General features: G+C 42.2%; 1 protein-coding gene across 1 annotated transcript in view; it reads right to left on the bottom strand.

Moving 5' to 3' along the window:
• Window positions 1–6,275: 6,275 nt before the first annotated feature.
• The window catches only part of klhdc8b (kelch domain containing 8B), a 114,222-nt gene continuing 101,545 nt past the window's right edge, over window positions 6,276–18,952 (bottom strand). The window contains exon 6 of the mRNA XM_031901184.1: window positions 6,276–7,657. Within this exon, the coding sequence (XP_031757044.1) occupies window positions 7,461–7,657 (197 nt within the window). The 3' untranslated portion in view covers window positions 6,276–7,460. The remainder of the gene's footprint in view (window positions 7,658–18,952) is intronic.

The raw sequence follows: 18,952 nt of genomic DNA, 5'->3' as shown, positions 1-18,952 counted from the left end.
CTCTTGCTGTGCCCTGAAGGATTTTTCTGAGAGCAGGAAGTCTGACACAGAAGAACGTGTACACAAAAGAAGAAAAGAAATCCTGTGTTTCTTTTGATAGAGGACTCAGTGCAGCATTGCTGTGATAGTTAATGGCAGTATTTACATAGATCTTTCTGATAAAGCTTACTTAGTTTTTACCTTTCCTTATCCTTTTTTAAGAAAAATGTAGGACCAAGTCATGTGAAGCTAAGGAACGTATGGTTTATGCCTGACCAAACACTGCTTATTATCATTCTAAAATGAAGGCTGGATTTAGCACACTTGTAGATGCGCCGAGGCAAGTAATTGTGCTGCTGCAGTGTACAATTATCTAAGTGCTGCCTTGACAGTGTTCTCACAGACATGAAAGCAGAATTTCATAAAAGAGATACCTCTAATTATTTCTGACAATGAAAATCTACAATGAAATGACTCTGCTGCTATCAGTGATTTTTCTCTTGTTAGAAAAATAAAAATATTTTTACAGTTTAAATTGTTCAAAAAACACCAATAATAGTATTTTGATGTTGAGGTATGAATAGAGCACACTTTATTTTGACCTCTGGCACAAACCTTTATTTTCTGCGGAAATTACTGGTGTGCCGATTGCACAGTGGGAGTCAAAAGAGGAGGTAAAGTGCTACATCTGTCAAGAAAGGGAATGACTCAGATGTTTATGTACTATGTTTTGTTTATAACCTATTGGTATGTATTATATACATATATATGTACAGCTAATATCCAGAATGCTCAGGACCTGGGGATATCCAGATAAAGGGTTAGTTTCCATTAAAGTCAATAGGATTGTTTTGCCTCCAGTAAGAATTAATTACAGTACAGGTATGGGATCCCTGGAGACCCATTATCCAGAAAGCTCCTAATAAAACAGTACCTTGTAATTGATCCCAACTAAGATATAAATAATCCTTATTGGATGGAAAACAATCCTATTGGGTTTAATTAATGTTTTATTAATTTTTCAGTAGACTTAAAGGGAAAAGAAAGTCAAAGTCACTTGGGGGTGCCAAAATGTTAGGCACCCCCAAGTGACTTTGACCACCTACCTTTTACCCCGGGCTGGTGCCCCTGTGAGGAGGGAACAGCACCAGCCTGGGGTAGCTGCCGGCGCTTCCTTCCTCTTGTTTCGCTGCGCGCGCATGCGCAGTAGAGAGAAAAGCCGAACTTAAACATTAAAGTCGGCTTTTCACTCTACTGCGCATGCGCCCACCGCTGGCATTCAGGAAGAGGAAGCCAGAACACGGAAGCGCTGCGCTCCAGGTGCCCCGGGCTGGTGCTGTTTTCTCCCAACAGGGGCACCAGCCCGGGGTACGAGGTAAGCGGTTAAAGTCACTTGGGGGTGCCTAACATTTTGGCACCCCCAAGTGACTTTACCTTTCGTTTCCCTTTAAGGAATGGAAATTCTAAATTACGGAAAGATCCCTTATCCAGAATACCCTTGGTCCTGGGCATTCTGGATAACGGGTCCTATACCTTTATATCTTAGTTAGTAATAAGTGCAAGGTATTGTTTTATAACTAAAAGAAAAAAGAAATATATCATATTTTTAAAAATGTCAATTATATGATTAAAATGGAGTCAACAGGAGATAGCCTTCCCATAATTTGGTCTTCTGGGTAACGTATCCCATATTTGTACTGATATATATTTTGAACTGTTTCTATAGGGATATCAGACAAGCATTTAAGAAGTAAAAACCATAGGTCTTTGAATGGATAAAGGACGTGGAAATGCATTCTGGCACTTCTTTGAAAGATCTGGAGACTTCTTTAATTTTTGCAGCATATTTGTGATTCCAAAAGTTTATATAGACGTGATAGTTGGGCCTCAGTAACAAGTCCTCCGCCCATGTTGTGCCAAGTACAAGAGGGATGAAGATTACCGAGGGCCTGTAGCTTCTGACCAGAGAACTAACTTGCATAAGGATTATATCCTGGGCTGGGGGATATTTAGATCATTTTGTCTTCAAAAATGATTGAATTTAAACAAATAGAATTTGTGGGATGACTTTATGCCTCTATACATATTTCATTTTAATCCCGTTTGTGGCAGTGTAATCTGTGATGATACCTCCATAGATAAGTGGTACAATTGTATTGACCCAATGGCTCCTTGTTTGGGGTCCTTGTTGAAAGTTTAATCAGAATCAACTAAGTCTGATGTCATTTAGACATGTGGTTAACTCTGGTTAGCCAGTGATCCTGTTGGCCAAGGTTGCATGGGTCCCAGGAGTGGTCTGGTTCCTCGGTTGATAATGTATTTACATTATCAACCGAGGAACCAGACCACTCATGGGAGGTAACACTCAATTCACCAATGACTAGATATAAGTAAAACTAAAGCTTTTCCTAAAAGACCCAATACCAGATCAATAAATGAATAGATATACTGCTCTGCAAACAAAAGACACATGGGTATGATAAAAGGAAACCACTTTCTATACAGAACATTTGCATTAACAAACCATATAAAGCTTCAAAATTGTAGTGCATTGGGGCATGGGAGAATATCCATTGCTTCAGACAACAATCTCTGGTATTCTCCCATGCAACAATATTCACTTATTGGCTTGATATTTGAGCCACAACCCTTTCCTGGCTAGTTTGACCCACCACATGGGTACCCATATTGACCATAGGTCTTCATGCTGTCTAGTTTTAGAAACCTAATATTGTGATTTTCTCATTTCCACTCATTTTATCATTTCACTTCAAACATACAGAAAATTAGAGGCAATCAGATTTCAATCCTGACAACCACCCATTTCAGCACACTTCTTCCTATAAAGCCCTTTCAATAGAGTAGGGTCAGGGCAGCTTCATTCGTCATTTGGAACTCTTTGAATATGGTGTGTATGCAACATTGCTATTCTTTAAGTTTACCATTTGTAATGAAGCTCGAAACAACATTAAATAAGGAAAGCAGACAAAGGCAAGAGAATAAAACACTTTAATTATTGAAAGAGGTGTTTTGTGAACCTCATAGGCACTCAAGCACAGGGTACCCACCGAAACAAACTAGCACTTGGTTTCACAGCCACAAGTGAGCACAGACAGACTGTAACTAAACAACACAGGTACTCCCACAGAATTACCTGTATCATTGCTTGGAAACCCTTTCACCATCGGAACACAGATTGTATATATGTCATTTATACCCCTTGTACAAAATCAGGTGGGCGGTTTTGTTTCAGAAACATTTTCTCAACAGATCTTCACCACCCTAACAAATAATCCAGTGTGGGATGGTAGAGATGGCAAATGGCACTGCCTAATTAGCAATTAAAGGGGAACTCCACCCAAATACAACAAACTTTTTGATAAGTAAATATAATTTTCAGCAACTTTGCAATATATATCAATTAAAAAATATGCAGCCTTTTCATGATTTTTAATGTAATAATATGGTTTGGAACAGTTACCTAAGCCCCGCCCCCTGTTCCCCTGCTGATCTGGCTGGCTACTTTGTGACTCAAATAAAATGTAACAGTAGTCGCCTGTCCCCGGCCTGCCTTCAGCCTGCATCCTCCCAATCCCACAATTCCCTGCACACATGATGTCAATAAGGAAAGGAACATCACAGTGCAATGCATTGTGGGTTATGTAGTTCCTGCATGCTGTCTGTAAGCTGTGGAGAAGTTGTTACAATTTGTAACATCAATGTTTTAGTCCCTCCTCCCATGCCAGGATTTCAAATGATGCAGAAAGAGAAGAACTGTTTTGCAGCTGGATTTCAGCATATAAAAATGGTATTTATTCCTACTGTTTGAAGGAACAGATTACAGGGATAGGGATATTAGGGGTTTCTGTGTTGTGTGGGGCTCTTTAATAAATTTTGGTTCGGAAGCCGGAGTTCCTCTTTAAGGTGCAAACCTGGAGTTGTTGCTCATTTCGACAACAGTCGTACTGAATATGTTAGAAGGTCTTGTGGCTTTTTGTCCAATCCAGCTTAGCACAGTGTGTTTGTCATAGCTTCCTGCAGGGTTTAGGTTAATGCCAAAGTCTGTTAGGCTTCAGGGGAGCTCTGTCTTTTCTGCACTGTCTGTATAAATATATGCGATACATCAGTTATATTTTCCCTTTAGCTACGGTCAGACAAAATAGCTTCCCACCGAACACTCCATTTTGCTTTCCTGATGTAATTGTGTGCACGGAAGCAGCTGATCTGAGCAGAACGATCATTTATTTTTGGCACTCCTGTATATTAAAGGTCCGTTGTGCCATTCTGCTGTAGAACTCAATTTGGCCTTGAGCATTAGTGACAGCTGAAAACACTCTAACATGACTTCTGAAACCTCCAGCATTAAGAAACCTTGTGAACATCAGAAAATGCTCCAACGTGACTTCTGAAACCTTACGCATTAGGAAACCTCGGGCAGAATGAATCCCCCAAGGGCTGTTTAAGATTTTGTTTTCTTTCCAAGATGGCAAGGCTGTGTCACAGTTGGCAGCTAGTCTACTTTTCAGAATATCAGTGTTTTTTTCCAGAGATTTTTCTAATACTCTAATATTTTTGAAGGCACTACGAACTCCTGCAATCCATTATCCTTGTTATAAAGTAACCCATCTTTTCGAAAGACAGAACGATCACGTCAACCCAGATCAGCCGAGAGACAGATTGATGAGCAAACATGATTTTTTTTGCTTTGTGATGTTTTATTCATTACATATTTTTTTAAAAAAAGCTATTGTAATTCCTCAATATATATATAAATATATATATATGACCAGAGAGTTGAATAAAGACTATACCCTAGGGCTCCTACATAGCTTTATACATATAACAAAGTGCCATTAAATGTCATTGGGGGGGAAAAGTCTTACTGTATAAAAACAGAGGATCTATTAAAATATTCAAAAGAATTGTAAAAAAAAATGCTGTCCTGAAAATGTGTTTTGCTTATAATTTGAAACCCAACTTTAGCAATATTTGGCTCCTGATGAAACTGAACCTGGTGCATGTTTGTGGGTGAAGGATAGATTATAAACTGCCATATGACAGGGTTCAATGCCAATGATGAACAATATCTTAATTATTTGCTTTAATCAATTGAACAAAGAAGTTCATTTTGGAGAAGTCTTTAATTTCTCTCTTTATTCCACCTCTTTGGTTGCACCCTACACCCATTAAAGAATTAGCCTGAGACATGGTAGCATGGAGAGGGCTTTAGGAAGGTATCATTAGCCAGAGCCCATTCTTTCTCATTATTTCAATTGCTAAGGGGAAATAAGGATATAGGGACAAACCTCACCCCATTCCTGCCTGGTTCCCAATAGCTGCTGTATGGTAGTTCCCCCTTACTGCAGGTGAAAAGCAGGCATCAGCCTGCTTTTCACCTGCAGTAAGGGGGAACTACCATACAGCAGACCCCACAATTCGTGCCCCCGTGGCCCCCTTACAACTGCAGGCTCTGCTGTATGGTAACAAACCATGGTCTGCCTAATTCTTACCTTTATTTATTCCAACTATAGAAAGTGGGCCGAAAATGGTTGCACTGTTTTTCTTCTTTATATTAGCAGCATAAAAACTGCTAATTTCTTGAAAACTAGAATAAAAATTGCAAATATCTTGAAAACTAGAATAAAAATAACTAATGTAATAATTAATGAAAAAGTGCTTGGGAGAGCAATCTATGCAATTTTATATTAATTTGTTTAGGGGCTTACATATCCATTAATAGATATTATAGATAATAATAATAATTAACAGCATAAATAGAAAACCAGACACATTCTATTTATATGGTTCCTAGTGAACATAGATTTATGGTTTCCATTTAATAAGAGGACAATAAGTCCCTGTTCATGTAATGTCATAGATTTACAGAGAGGGAGACTTTTTGGAATAGCTTACATATATGTTAGTGGTGAGTGATTATTTTCGGCAGACATGGATTCACAGAGAATTTCCGCATTTCGCGAAACTTCTGTGAAAATTCGCCACAGAAAAAAAAAGATGCGACCGCATAACAAAAATGTCCGTGGTCATAAGATGTAGGCGACAAAAAAATTGCACAATTTTTCGCTGTTTCATGAATTTTCTTGTCGTTGCGCTTGTTATGGCGAAGTGAGACGGGACCAATTCGCTCATCACTATCTGTATATATCTGTATAAATGCAGGCTTTGAGAGGGACCTGGCAGACTTCTAAACATTAATTTTAATACCTAGGGGGCCATTTACTAACCATCTGATCTTTATTTTCCGATTTGGATTTTTAGCACTAAAAGTTGTGGATTCAAGAATCACTATGCAACCAAATGTCTATAAATTCGAATCTGACAATATGCCAGCTAAAACTTGCCAAGATTATGTAAAAGTCCTGAAAGATCCTTCTTATGCCTCGAAACTTTAGAGGTTTCGGATTTTTGATGCTGGTTTTTGTGCAGCAATTCGAAAAATTCGAGTTTTGAAGACAGTTTCTTGCAACTTTTTCCCATGCAGACTTTTTCAGACATTTGTGGAAGTGAGTTTAGTCGAATTTTTAAAAATAAAAATATGAGAAATGTTAGAGTTTTAGTAAATAGTGAGAATAACACAGTTCTACACTGCCAAAAACATCTTGCTCTGGGGCAGATTTATCTAAAGGCAGAGCTGAAGAGAAAGGCTCAAAATACAGCTTGGAACTATTTAATATGAGGCACTACTGATAGCGGAACTATTCCCACCTTTCCCATTTATTTGTAAGGATAGCCATATTGTGGCCCTCCAGCTGCTGATGAACTACAACTTACTTTGCATGGAGGGCTTTGGTTTGGGAGTTGCAGTTTAACCAACTGCAGGTTTGATGATGATAGATATTGAGATATTGAGACAGCTGGAGGCCAGCCATTGGAACATCCCTGCTTCCTGCTGTAAGCACAAAAATATCTAACAGTTAGTACACAGTGTAATAAATTGTCCTTTATATTTACCCAAGGCCATGTGATGCATCATGTGCTCTTAGTAGCAATTCCTCTTTCCTAATGAATATCTGATCTGGACCTGGAGGGTACACTGTACCATACAGCACGTGGGACATGTAGCAAACATTGTTCACTGGAGGGAATTGTCTTTTTGAACAGCAGAAACGTAACAGCTAGAACATTTTTGGTGAATAAATACTACACCACCTTCCTGCACATGAAACCATAACATTCAACCTTTGTTGGTTAGACCATATAGTGAAACCAAGTACACATCGTACATACATACTATTGTCTTTGACCAGGTGACTACCTATTTGAAAACCTTCCTTCAGTTCAACTAAATGCTGAAATAATCCCTTAAACATAAGCACATGGTGTGCCCAATGATCCGTTCACCTGTAGGTTTTGACTTTCTCCAGCATTTTGGCTGGCCCTCTGCTTAACAAGAGATGCTCAGGCACTTATCTTACAGCCAGGGCCATTTTTTTGTCACTTCATATTGGTAGAAATGTCCTTCAGACGTCTTCTAAAACACAAAGAGCTTCCACTGCACTGCTGGGTCCCTGTGCCACACCTCCAATCACAAAAAGTATATTGTTCGACTGAAGACTTGAACATGAACAGCGGCCTGTTGGCATGGATGGCAAAGTCTCCCATCTTTTCTTTACTGGGTTGTAGCCTTCAACTGAACTCAAAGGAGATGGCTGGTTTCCTGAAAAAGTAAAACAAGATATTGTTTAGAAGCAACTTTGCACAGACAAATGTCTGATTGGTTGCTATGAGCCTCTGGACTGAGGAAATATTTCCCACCTTAAAAATCAGATGACCATTTAGAACTGTACATTAAAAACTCACAATGACCACCCTATTGCTTTAGGTTTATAGTGTGCCTCATCATAAGTGGTTCAGATAATTGATTAATGGTTAAGACTGTGGGAGGGATACACAATTTACTAAGACAATTGATACAACTACAGGTTACAGAGCCTTGGACAAGGAAAATAATTTATTACAAAGCTTAGCTCACTGTTTTATAATTGTTGGAATTCTGGAAGAAGATAGACATCCTGGTGTCCACCTCTTCTGGCAAGTTCTAGGTTCTAAGCCAGTCTAGAGCCATTGAACTTATTGAGGCCTAGCTATCATTCCTCCCAATGACTTCTGTGTCAACTCCTTGCAGCATTGGGCAACTGTTGGAAATATAAAGAAGAGGTGACTATACATCATACTCCTAATTCTAATTCTCCCCTAGCATCTGTAAATGCAGTCCCAGCTCACCTTGCAATTTTAGTCTTCTACAAGCTGCCTTTTCACTTTCCATAATCCTTTAACCCTTCTATTGTGTTATAACCACCTACAGGAAATAGTAGGGGGCAATACTTGGTGGCACAGGGGATATATATATATATATATATATACAGTACGTTCTGGAGCACTGTGCCACTGGGTAATCCTAAATCCTAAAGCATGGATTTGTGGCAGATTCATTTGTGAAACGGGCAACAAAATTTGCAGCGGACCATGTGTCCAAAAATTGTTGCCCGCGTCAAAAGAATGGTCGCGCATCAAAAAAATAATTGTCTCACTCGTCAAACGTATTGTCGCGCACGTCAAAAGAATTGTCTCTCTCATCAAAAGAATTGTCTCTCGCGTCAAAAAGAATTGTCTCTCGCGTCAAATAGAATTGTCTCTCATCAAAAGAATTGTCTCTCGCGTCAAAAAGAATTGTCTCTCATCAAAAGAACTGTCGCGCGCGACATGCAACATTTTCCCCGATTCACAAATGTTTCGGCGAAACGGGACAGATTTGCTCATCACTAATCCTAAATAGAAAAAGTAAGGGACGCTTTAGTGGGATCATTTGATTCGCAGTGCACACAAATATACCAGGGTCACACAAACATGTTAGGTAACTTGGGCCAATTATTGGCTTTACTCCCACACTACTTCCTGTTACAGTCAGAGCTGCATTATTTCCTGTCAGCTGATCTCTGAGGAAGCACACAGCCCATCACTAAATGGTGGCTCAAGGGAAACAATGTAAAAGAGCAATATTTACTGATATATATTTTCAAGTTTGATGATATTTTTTTCATACATGATAACATTGGTTACGTATTTATTCTGGGGGTATAGTTTTCCTTTGAGTCTACTAAAATCATTTAAACATTTAATAAAACCAACAGAATTGTTTTGCCCCCAATAAGGATATTGGGATCAAGTACAGGTACTGTTTTTTTTTGTTTTTTTTTTTAAACTTTGTTTTTATTTTGCGTCATCATACATATCAGTTACAATTTTGTTATCGTTTTTGTCTTACATTTGCGTCTTATAATCAATATGTATTAATGGATAATATCTGGTTTAACATTTGTAATACATTTTTGAACTTTAACTTTCAGCTCATACCTTATATTTTCCTGGGCCTTGTGGGAATAGATTTTCATTGATAACATGTTGCCAGCATTCTGTTTGTTTGTTGACTCCTGGGGGATCCGTAGTTTTGTTGGTCAAGTTCCTGGTTTTGTATATTTTGGAGATATTGGGATGCTTCAACTATAAGTGGGTGTTCTCTAAGTGTTTCCATATCATACCATGTGGTTTGTCTAAATGTGTTGACTATGAGGTGTCTGATTGTTTGGGATAAGGAGGATATATAAACAGGTACTGTTTTATTATTACAGAGAAAAGGGAATCATGTAACCATTAAATAAACCCAATAGGACTGTTCTGCCCCCAATAAGGGGTAATTATATCTTAGTTGGGATCAAGTACAGGTACTGTTTTATTATTACAGAGAAAAGGGAATCATTTAACCATTAAATAAACCCAATAGGGCTGTTCTGCCCCAATAAGGGGTAATTATATCTTAGTTGGGATCAAGTACAGGTACTGTTTTATTATTACAGAGAAAAGGGAATCATTTAACCATTAAATAAACCCAATAGGGCTGTTCTGCCCCCAATAAGGGGTAATTATATCTTAGTTGGGATCAAGTACAGGTACTGTTTTATTATTACAGAGAAAAGGGAATCATTTAACCATGAAATAAACCCAATAGGACTGTTCTGCCCCCAATAAGGGGTAATTATATCTTAGTTGGGATCAAGTACAGGTACTGTTTTATTATTACAGAGAAAAGGGAATCATTTAACCATGAAATAAACCCAATAGGGCTGTTCTGCCCCCAAAAAGGGGTATTTATATCTTAGTTGGGATCAAGTACACGTACTGTTTTATTATTACAGAGAAAAGGGCAATTATTTTTAAAAATCTGATTTATTTGATTAAAAAGGAGTCTATGGGAGCCCTTCCGAGCTTTCTGGATAGCAGGTTTCCAGATAAAGGATCCAATACTTGTATATAAAAATAGGACGCTGCAAATCTTGAATAAAGTATCAAAGTTTTATTTAAAGCCCAATGAATATAAATAAAATAATAGATTCTGGTGGTGTTGGCTGTCAATTAAAATATTGTGTTAGTTAAAATATACTAGACACGGGGATCCTTTCAAAGAACTGAAATTCCTTTCAATATCATGTGTCCCTGGAGATTTAGAAGTAAAAGCAGCTCACAAACAGAAATAAACCCTCATTGTATGAGAAAGGTCACATCTTTTAGTGTATAAACGGGGCCCTCTTTCTCTCTCTTGTGATGCACTCAACTCCCCCAGCCGAGGTAGCTTTTCAGACAATCACTGTTGCTATGGAAATCCATAGGACCAGCGTTTATTATTCAATAATCCAATTTAATTCATGTTTTCCCTGACAATGTTCACTTGAGAGGCTTTAAATGAATTTCTACCAACGTCAGTATGTTATAATAGCATATTTGTGTTCCTATTTTTATCTCGGTGAAAAGGGTTGACAAATAACAATGCCTTTTATTACTGTATTTCTATCACATTTCTACCTGCGGCTGTACACACCAGTAAGCCACCTCCTCCCCTTTCTACTAGGAACCTTGCCTCCATTACTGCCACTAACTGACAGGAGTAACCTTTCCCTGCCACAGTGCTACAGATCACTCGAACAGAGATAAAAGGATCATTACAGAGCAGTCCCTGAGACTTCTGTTGACCCCACAGATTTTGTCTTTCTGTGGTTCCCAAGCAAGGTTCAACAATAATTAGTTCTTCTGCACACCACTTACATAATTCCATAGGGTGCATTCAACTCCTCAGCCAAATTCATAGACCTCCGTACAAGGAAGAAGCACATCAGCGTACCGGCAAATGCCTTTTCGAGGAATAACCCCTTCTTCAGGTGCAATAATAATAAGAAGGGGGTATTCCCCGAAAGCTTGTGCCACATCTTTATGCAATAAATGTGTTAAAGGCATTTGCAAGTATGATGGTGTGCTTCTTCCTTGTACGGAGTTCCCAAGCAAGGGCCACTGCTTTGGGCAGTAGTTATAGGAAGGAAAATGAGAATCCAGTAAAGCACCATGTATTCCCCAAAATGTAGAATCTGTAGTGGTGGGAATAAAAGCCTCTTTATTGTGTAAACAGCAACACAGGGCCCATATTCACCCCTGGAAAGAGACTGTGGCTGTTGGATAGCAGGTATAGTAGGGAGAGATGGTGCCTATAGTAGCAGTGGGGGGATAATAGCCTCTGGGAAGGGACTGGGGCTGTGGGATAGCAGGTATAGTAGGGAGAGATGGTGCCTATAGTAGCAGTGGGGGGATAATAGCCTCTGGGAAGGGACAGTGGCTGTGGGATAGCAGGTATAGTAGGGAGAGATGGTGCCTATAGTAGCAGTGGGGGGATAATAGCCTCTGGGAAGGGACTGGGGCTGTGGGATAGCAGGTATAGTAGGGAGAGATGGTGCCTATAGTAGCAGTGGGGGGATAATAGCCTCTGGGAAGGGACTGGGGCTGTGGGATAGCAGGTATAGTAGGGAGAGATGGTGCCTATAGTAGCAGTGGGGGATAATAGCCTCTGGGAAGGGACTGTGGCTGTGGGATAGCAGGTATAGTAGGGAGAGATGGTGCCTATAGTAGCAGTGGGGGGATAATAGCCTCTGGGAAGGGACTGGGGCTGTGGGATAGCAGGTATAGTAGGGAGAGATGGTGCCTATAGTAGAAGTGGGGGGATAATAGCCTCTGGGAAGGGACTGTGGCTGTGGGATAGCAGGTATAGTAGGGAGAGATGGTGCCTATAGTAGCAGTGGGGGGATAATAGCCTCTGGGAAGGGACTGTGGCTGTGGGATAGCAGGTATAGTAGGGAGAGATGGTGCCTATAGTAGCAGTGGGGGGATAATAGCCTCTGGGAAGGGACTGGGGCTGTGGGATAGCAGGTATAGTAGGGAGAGATGGTGCCTATAGTAGCAGTGGGGGGATAATAGCCTCTGGGAAGGGACTGGGGCTGTGGGATAGCAGGTATAGTAGGGAGAGATGGTGCCTATAGTAGCAGTGGGGGGATAATAGCCTCTGGGAAGGGACTGGGGCTGTGGGATAGCAGGTATAGTAGGGAGAGATGGTGCCTATAGTAGCAGTGGGGGGATAATAGCCTCTGGGAAGGGACTGGGGCTGTGGGATAGCAGGTATAGTAGGGAGAGATGGTGCCTATAGTAGCAGTGGGGGGGATAATAGCCTCTGGGAAGGGACTGGGGCTGTGGGATAGCAGGTATAGTAGGGAGAGAATTTTATTAAAATATATTAAATACAATTAAACAATAATTACATTTCAATCAAGCAAAAAAAAAAACAAAAACAAACATATAAATCAATATCACATCAAAAAAACAAAGCGTACCTCCTTCCAAAGCATCTTATTTCTTACAGATCATTATAAAACACATATCAAGAGGCATCTTTATGTTTCTTTTTTTGAAAATTGTCCAAACATTTCCCAGCAGACCGTTTAACCTGTACCCGCACACCTGCCCCCTGACTCTCCATCACATCTTGCTCCCCCAACTCCCCTTCCTCCAGTGACTCCTTTTCTGCCCCCTGAGACTGAAAAGCCCCTTCTCTTTTGCTCTTCTTCCTGCTGGAGATGATATCAGATGAGAGACTTTTCCTTTTCTCCCTCTCCTCCTCCCCCTCCTCCATTCTCTCCAACTCTACCTGTTCATCTGCTAAATCCCCCCACGACTTCCCTCCTGGCAAAACAAACCTATTTTCAGTTGGGAGGGTAATTACACCCGGGCACTGAGCCTCCTTAGCTTTATTAGATTTGCTGCCCACCACTATCCAACCATCCCCTCCACCTCCCTCCTCTTGGGCTGCCTGTACCTTTGCCTGTTTGTTCTCTCTCTCCTTCCCTCTGACCTCTGTTGGGCGCCCCCTGTCTGTCTCTTTTGCCCCACCTGCCCTCTCCTCCCCCCTTCCCTCAGTCTGTGGCAAGTTCTCCCCTGGCATTGGGGTACTCATTACTTTTTCCAGATTGGGACAAGCCTTCCTAATGTTGCGCCAGGCGTCAGGGCAGGCCCTATAAGCATGGCCGGATTGCATACACAGGTTACACTTTATGGCCTTTACACACTCCTTGCTTGGGTGCCCAGTCTCCCCACACAAAGCACATTTCTGTATGTTACACTTTACAGCATAATGCCTGTTGGACCCACATTTATAGCATAGCCTGGGCTGGCCCACATAGAAACAGACACCCCTTGCTTTCCCAATGAAAAAGGAATTTGGGAGATGTTTCTGAACATTCTGATCCACATGCAGTTTCACTTGGACTTTATACCCCCCTACCCAGAATCCCTCCTCATCAAACACCGGCTCCAGGGGGGATAGGACAGTGCACTGGCGCCGGAGCCATATGAGGATGTCCTGCTCATGCACTGTCTCTCTCTTCATGATAATGGTAACCAGTTTGGTTTCTGGTTTGGACACAGGGATTACCCTAAACCCCTCCCACTCCTTGGCCCCTTTACTTGGATGGTACCGCCTCCAGAACTCCTCTAACCCTTGGGATAACTTATAGCTTAAATCAAACTCTGTGTCTGTGACACTCAGCAAGGCATAAACATCCTGTGGGGTAAAACCCAGCAACTGTTTAATGATGTTTCTGGCCACAAACCTGCGCCCCGGGAAATCCTCCCTCCCTTTCTCCCACTTAATTTTCACAACATTCTTCCTCTTATCAAACTCATCATCAAACTCATCATCCTGCTCACGTGCAAAGAATCTCCTTCCCTCCCAAACACTGCCCCCCGCAGCCCCAGCAACACTCTCAGTCCCCCCTTGCACATTGCTTTCCCCAGCAGAATAAACGACATTTTTTCCTTCCCCTCCCCCCTCCGTCACACACGTTGCATTACCTGCAATCACCTGCACCTCAGCTGCACCACTCCCAGCCGCTTGCACCTCAGCTGCCCCAACACTCACTGCCCCTCCCCCCTCACTCACACACATTGCATTACCTGCAATCACCTGCACCTCAGCCCTCATCCCACTCACGGCAGCTGCACACACACCATCAGTATTGGAAAGACCGTTACTATGCACAGTATCAGTAGCAACGCTACATTCTGCAACAGTTTTTGAAACCTCAGTCTCTTTGAGCAGTTCAACGACTTTAAGCAGTCTCTCAGTAGTCACATTGCCTTCTTTCATCTGCTCAAACCTCTGCTTGTTGCCATACAGCTCCCTCCATGGCTCTATAACAGCCAGAATGTCTTTAATGTAGATCTCAGTCTCTTCCAGCTCCTTATTGAGGAAAGTCACCTCTCTGATAAACCGAGTTCTCCTCTCTCCTTTCAGCGAATCCTCACTCTTTATCAGTCTGTCAATGTCTCTGTTTAACTTACTTTGTTTTTCCTCCAAACACCGCAGCTCTTTCAAAGCATTAATAATGGTGTCATACTGTATAACAGTCTCAGTACCTTTGTGCACTTCCCCAGCCTTCCCCAGGGGGCCGGCAGCCATTACCTGCTCACTCTCCAGGGCCACACGGTTTCCATGCACCTCACAAGCAGCAGCCATTTCCTGGTCACTCAGAGCACTCTCTGCAACCTCCAGGGCCACACAGCTTCCATGTTCCCCATTGGCAGCAGCCATCTCCTGGTTGGTCAGAACACTTTCTGCAACCACCATTGCCATATGGCTTCCATACCCCTCACTGCCAGCAGCCATTTTGCAGCCATCAAACTCTCCTCTCACCTCCTGGTCTGCCTCTGCTGTAGCTCCGCAGCTCCCTGCAGTTACTCCAACACCGGCGCCCAGGTCCTCAGAGTCACTCTCCATGCCACTTTGGGAACAGCTTTTGCTTTTCTTTTCCTTTCCTTTATCAGAGCAGGAAACATTGCCCTCTGCAGTGCGCTCCACTGTCACCATGATGTTGGACTCAGTGGCCTTCCTGCTGCTTCTCAAACGGGTCTCAACTACCCGGCCAAATGGTTTCGCCTTCTTCCCCATTGAGTAGGGAAAAACAGTAAAAAACAGAGAAAAAGTACCCACAAAACTAACCCCCAGACCCAGCCGGGCCTGGGAGAAAGTCACAACTCCACAGAGCACTCAGAGCACCTCCACTCAGTAGCAACAGCAATGAGCAAATGGCCTCTGGGAAGGGGGTGTGGCTGTGGGATAGCAGGTATAGTAGGGAGAGATGGTGCCTATAGTAGCAGTGGGATATTAGCCTCTGGGAAGGGACTGGGGCTGTGGGATAGCAGGTATAGTAGGGAGAGATGGTGCCTATAGTAGCAGTGGGGGGATAATAGCCTCTGGGAAGGGACTGGGGCTGTGGGATAGCAGGCATAGTAGGGAGAGATGGTGCCTATAGTAGCAGTGGGATAATAGCCTCTGGGAAGGGACTGGGGCTGTGGGATAGCAGGTATAGTAGGGAGAGATGGTGCCTATAGTAGCAGTGGGGGGATAATAGCCTCTGGGAAGGGACTGGGGCTGTGGGATAGCAGGTATAGTAGGGAGAGATGGTGCCTATAGTAGCAGTGGGGGGATAATAGCCTCTGGGAAGGGACTGGGGCTGTGGGATAGTAGGTATAGTAGGGAGAGATGGTGCCTATAGTAGCAGTGGGGGGATAATAGCCTCTGGGAAGGGACTGGGGCTGTGGGATAGCAGGTATAGTAGGGAGAGATGGTGCCTATAGTAGCAGTGGGGGGATAATAGCCTCTGGGAAGGGACTGGGGCTGTGGGATAGCAGGTATAGTAGGGAGAGATGGTGCCTATAGTAGCAGTGGGGGGATAATAGCCTCTGGGAAGGGACTGGGGCTGTGGGATAGCAGGTATAGTAGGGAGAGATGGTGCCTATAGTAGCAGTGGGTGGATAATAGCCTCTGGGAAGGGACTGGGGCTGTGGGATAGCAGGTATAGTAGGGAGAGATGGTGCCTATAGTAGCAGTGGGGGGATAATAGCCTCTGGGAAGGGACTGGGGCTGTGGGATAGCAGGTATAGTAGGGAGAGATGGTGCCTATAGTAGCAGTGGGGGGATAATAGCTTCTGGGAAGGGACTGTGGCTGTGGAATAGCAGGTATAGTAGGGAGAGATGGTGCCTGATATGTCCGGCTGCAATGTATTGTGTCATTCAGTAGTTGAAAAGATAAAATTAACAATATGATGTTCCATAACCCTGCCACAAAAGCTGTGCCCTAGATAGCGGTTGGGAGAAATTGACAATATGACAACTTGACAAAATAATAATACAAGGTACTAAATGATGTTAAATATAGCATCTTGTGTTCACCTCTGCCATACACTGGAAAATCTGTGGTCCAAATGAGTAATTCAGGGTTTGTAGCAAGCTAGCTTGGCAGTCTCTCTTGAATTCCCTCTGACCCACACTGGCCTGAACCCCAACTGTACCCCAATTACCCTCTAGACTTTAAAATTCAAACCTAAATGATAACACACAAATATGGAGTGTACCAAAAATTATCTTCATACACCAATGACTACTTGCTCTGCCCCACCCAATGTGCTAGGGAAGGGATTTGGCTGAAAGGGAAAGTGTTTATACAGAATCCTGGCAATTCAATTCACAGATAAAGAACTACAGGAGCAAAAGACTGAAATATAGTCCTAGGGGGAGATTTACTAATCCACGAATTGGAATCCCGAAAGGGAAAAAAATCGGATTGGAAACGAAAAATTTGCGTCTTTTTCGCCGCCGTTGCGATTTTTTTGTATTTCTCGCGACTTTTTCGTCGCCGCTGCGACTTTATCGTATTTTGCGCGACTATTTCATTGCCGCCGCAATTTTTTCTTATTGAGCGATTGTAAACTGCGGAAAAACCAATCCGATTTTTTGACGACGGCGACGAAAAAGTCGCGGAAAATATACCAAAAAGTCGCAACGGCAACGAAAAAGTTGCGGAACATACGAAAAACACATTAGGACGCCTTCGGACGGTTCGTGGATTAGTAAATCTCCCCCCTAGTGTTACCCTTAACACAGGGTTAATGGCAGTGCTGTAGAATTATAATTAGGGCTGTTTCGGTGGGATCCAAACTGACACACATAGCAGAGGTTCAGCAAGCTCACCGAAAATCCTGTTGACAGGAAGCTGAGCTGGGGGCTCCAGGCAAATGGAATCAAACTGCTAAAGATTCTTCCATATCCCAATGCTGAGTAAACAGAAGATAGTACCATCTATCAAGTAGCTGACATATAAGTGCAGTCAGAATAATGCCGGAGAAGTATTACAAAGTCCATAGTATTCTTTATCGGATGACCTGACAAAAGCTCTATGGCTTGTGCAAAAGGACTGCAAGCAGCATTCCATACCTGCATGTCTGGGCTGAGATTCTAAATTGGCCCCAGCATTTCAAGTGCACAAAAACCCAAGCAGCTCCCAAATATAAAACATGGGTCTATGACAGCCTACAACAGCCCCTTGTGCATAACGAGGGACAGGAAGAAGGAAATGGAAATAACTCATCATTATATATTGATTGCTGGGCTTAGTAGTAAAGCAGAAAACAAAGTGACAGAAACCTGTATCTCTCTGTAGACAGTAGGGTTGCACCCAGTTGGTATTTGACAGAGCTAGCCAGTAAATCACCAGCTAGGGCCAGTGGGGGTACTCTCTCTGTGGCTAATAACCCCCTTTTAAATAGAGGCCAGCCTCTGCCCCACCCATTTCCCCTGCCTAGGCCATTCATTTCTATACCCCGTGACATCACTGTCCCAGCCAAATGATGTCACTGACCAGCCCCAACCCGAAGGCTGGTGTCCAAAGCAAAAAAAGGTGGCAACCCTAGTAGAGATATTCTAGAACAATTTAAACAGTACATATAAATAGAGAAAAATTGAGGAAAGGAACTGTATTAGTACAGGTATAGGATCTGTATTCCAGAATGCTTGGGTTTGCCTAATAAGGGGTGTTTCCATAATTTGGGTCACTAAAAAAATCATTTACTGGGATGTTTTGCCACCGATTATGATTCATGCAGCTTAGTTAGGATCATATACAAAGTACTTTTTATTATACAGAGAATTATGAAATAAAGTAAAGCAGACTAAAGGGTTTTGAAATAAAAATCGCTAATTTGCCCAGGAGCAGTAACCCATAGCAACCAATCTGCAGGTCACCTGTTTCAAAGCAAACATCTTATTGGTTCCTATGGGTTACTGCTCCTGGGCAAACATATTACATATGGAGAAATGCCTTTCAGCCCTTATCCCTGTAATTGCTCAACCCATTACACCTTTTTCCATAAAACCACCCCTCCTGCCAGTTACCAGTGATTATTAGTAATTAGTATGTTTATTTTTATGCAAATTTGTCAAACTATATTTGTACAATTTTTGTGCATGTAGCCAATAAGGTATTAGCGAAAACACTGTTTCAGAGCAAGTTCATTTCAAAGTGCATTGGCCTTTTAAATACGTTTGGTGTATATTCATCCCTGAACTGTTCTGTCCCTGCAAAATTGATGTAAATTTTTCCATAAATGTCCCTGGTTTCAGAGCTGACCCTCAAAAGCACTTGGCGCAAGTGTGTGACATTTTGCCTGCAGCGAGGATGGCCTCTCCTAATGTATATTGCTGTCAGCACTTTATGTATTATTGATGGTGATGATAAAACCATTTCCC

This window comes from Xenopus tropicalis, chromosome 4 (genome assembly GCF_000004195.4).
Source record: "Xenopus tropicalis strain Nigerian chromosome 4, UCB_Xtro_10.0, whole genome shotgun sequence".
Taxonomy (NCBI): Eukaryota; Metazoa; Chordata; class Amphibia; order Anura; family Pipidae; genus Xenopus; species Xenopus tropicalis.
Note: the sequence above shows the minus strand (reverse complement) of the source record. Positions and strands in the feature narration are given on the sequence as shown.